Consider the following 1,452-nt stretch of genomic DNA (forward strand, 5'->3'; position numbering starts at 1 on the left):
AAAAGAAAAAAAAATAATGATAGTAACAATAATTCTAACAGTGATAATAATAAAGATAATGATAACAATAATGACGATGTGATAATAATGATAATAGTGATAATAAAAATGATAGCAACAACAACAATAGCAGTAAAAAATGATAATAATGGTTATAGTCATTATAATGATTATGAGAATAATAGCATTAATTATTATAATGATGATAGTAATAATTAAAGTAATAATAATAATAATAATAATGATAATAATGATAATAATAACAATAATAATGATAATAATGATGATAATGATAATAATAATAATAATAATAATAATAATAATAATAATAATAATTATTATTATTATTATAGTAATAATAATAATAATAATGATAATAATGATAATGATAATAACATCTATAATGATGATGAAAAACAAATAATCACAAATAGAAATAATGAATATAAAACAAAGAAAGACAATAAGATCTCTTACACCCGAACTCATTCATACAATAATGAAGAAGAAGAAAAAAAGAAAATACAAAACTTATCATCCACAAATGTTTTCACAATCCAAACGGATCTCCAAATATCCAATCATTAACATTTGATAGCCAGAGGAAGTACATCTAATTATTAATAATTTTGTCTCCTTCTTCCTCTATCACGTTCTTCGATGCAATCAATGTGATTTCATTAGCATATTTCTTGATTTCTTTGGTCGAAAGGAGCGAGAGTGATAATTATGATGTGTAGGAAAAAAGAGAAAGGAAATGAAGTAAGTGAGTATTGATGTGTAATATTAAAATAATCTTCGATACAATAAAATGTTGATGTTTATGATTATGCAATTGGATGACGTCATAAGCTGAATTATATTACATATCTGTATTGTTCATCAGAGTTGGATCTCGTATTAAATTCATGGTAAGACCTCAAATAGTCATGGTACTTAATTTAGATATATTCAACAATAGATAATGGTAGAAAATACAGCAGATTAACAATGATGACTGTAATGATTGGAGATAGTATGATATAAATAATTCTACAATTGGTGACAAAGATGACATGGACATTGGCAATACTGCTATGAACAGTTACATGAAACTACTATAAACGACAACAAACCCAACGTAAGCACACACAAATACTTTCTCTTCTCTCTCTCTGTCTGTCTCTCTCACACACACTCATACACACGCATATATATATATATATATATATATATATATATATATATATATATATATATATATATATATATATATATATATATATAGAGAGAGAGAGGGAGAGAGAGAGAGAGAGAGAGAGAGAGAGAGAGAGAGAGAGAGAGAGAGAGAGAGATGGATATATATGTGTGTGTGTGTGTGTGTCTGTGTGTGTGTGTGTCTGTGTGTGTGTGTATGTGTGTATACATATATAAACACACACACACATATATATGTATATGTATATATATACA

General features: G+C 25.7%; 1 protein-coding gene across 1 annotated transcript in view; it reads left to right on the forward strand.

Annotated features, from left to right (window-relative positions):
• The first annotated feature begins 757 nt into the window (after positions 1-757).
• LOC138863917 (sialidase-like) overlaps positions 758-1,452 on the forward strand; it is a 19,041-nt gene continuing 18,346 nt past the window's right edge. The window contains exons 1-2 of the mRNA XM_070129419.1: positions 758-762; positions 887-911. Coding sequence (XP_069985520.1) covers positions 758-762; positions 887-911 — 30 coding nt within the window. The remainder of the gene's footprint in view (positions 763-886; positions 912-1,452) is intronic.

The sequence above is a fragment of the Penaeus vannamei genome, chromosome 14, assembly GCF_042767895.1.
Source record: "Penaeus vannamei isolate JL-2024 chromosome 14, ASM4276789v1, whole genome shotgun sequence".
NCBI lineage: Eukaryota > Metazoa > Arthropoda > Malacostraca > Decapoda > Penaeidae > Penaeus > Penaeus vannamei.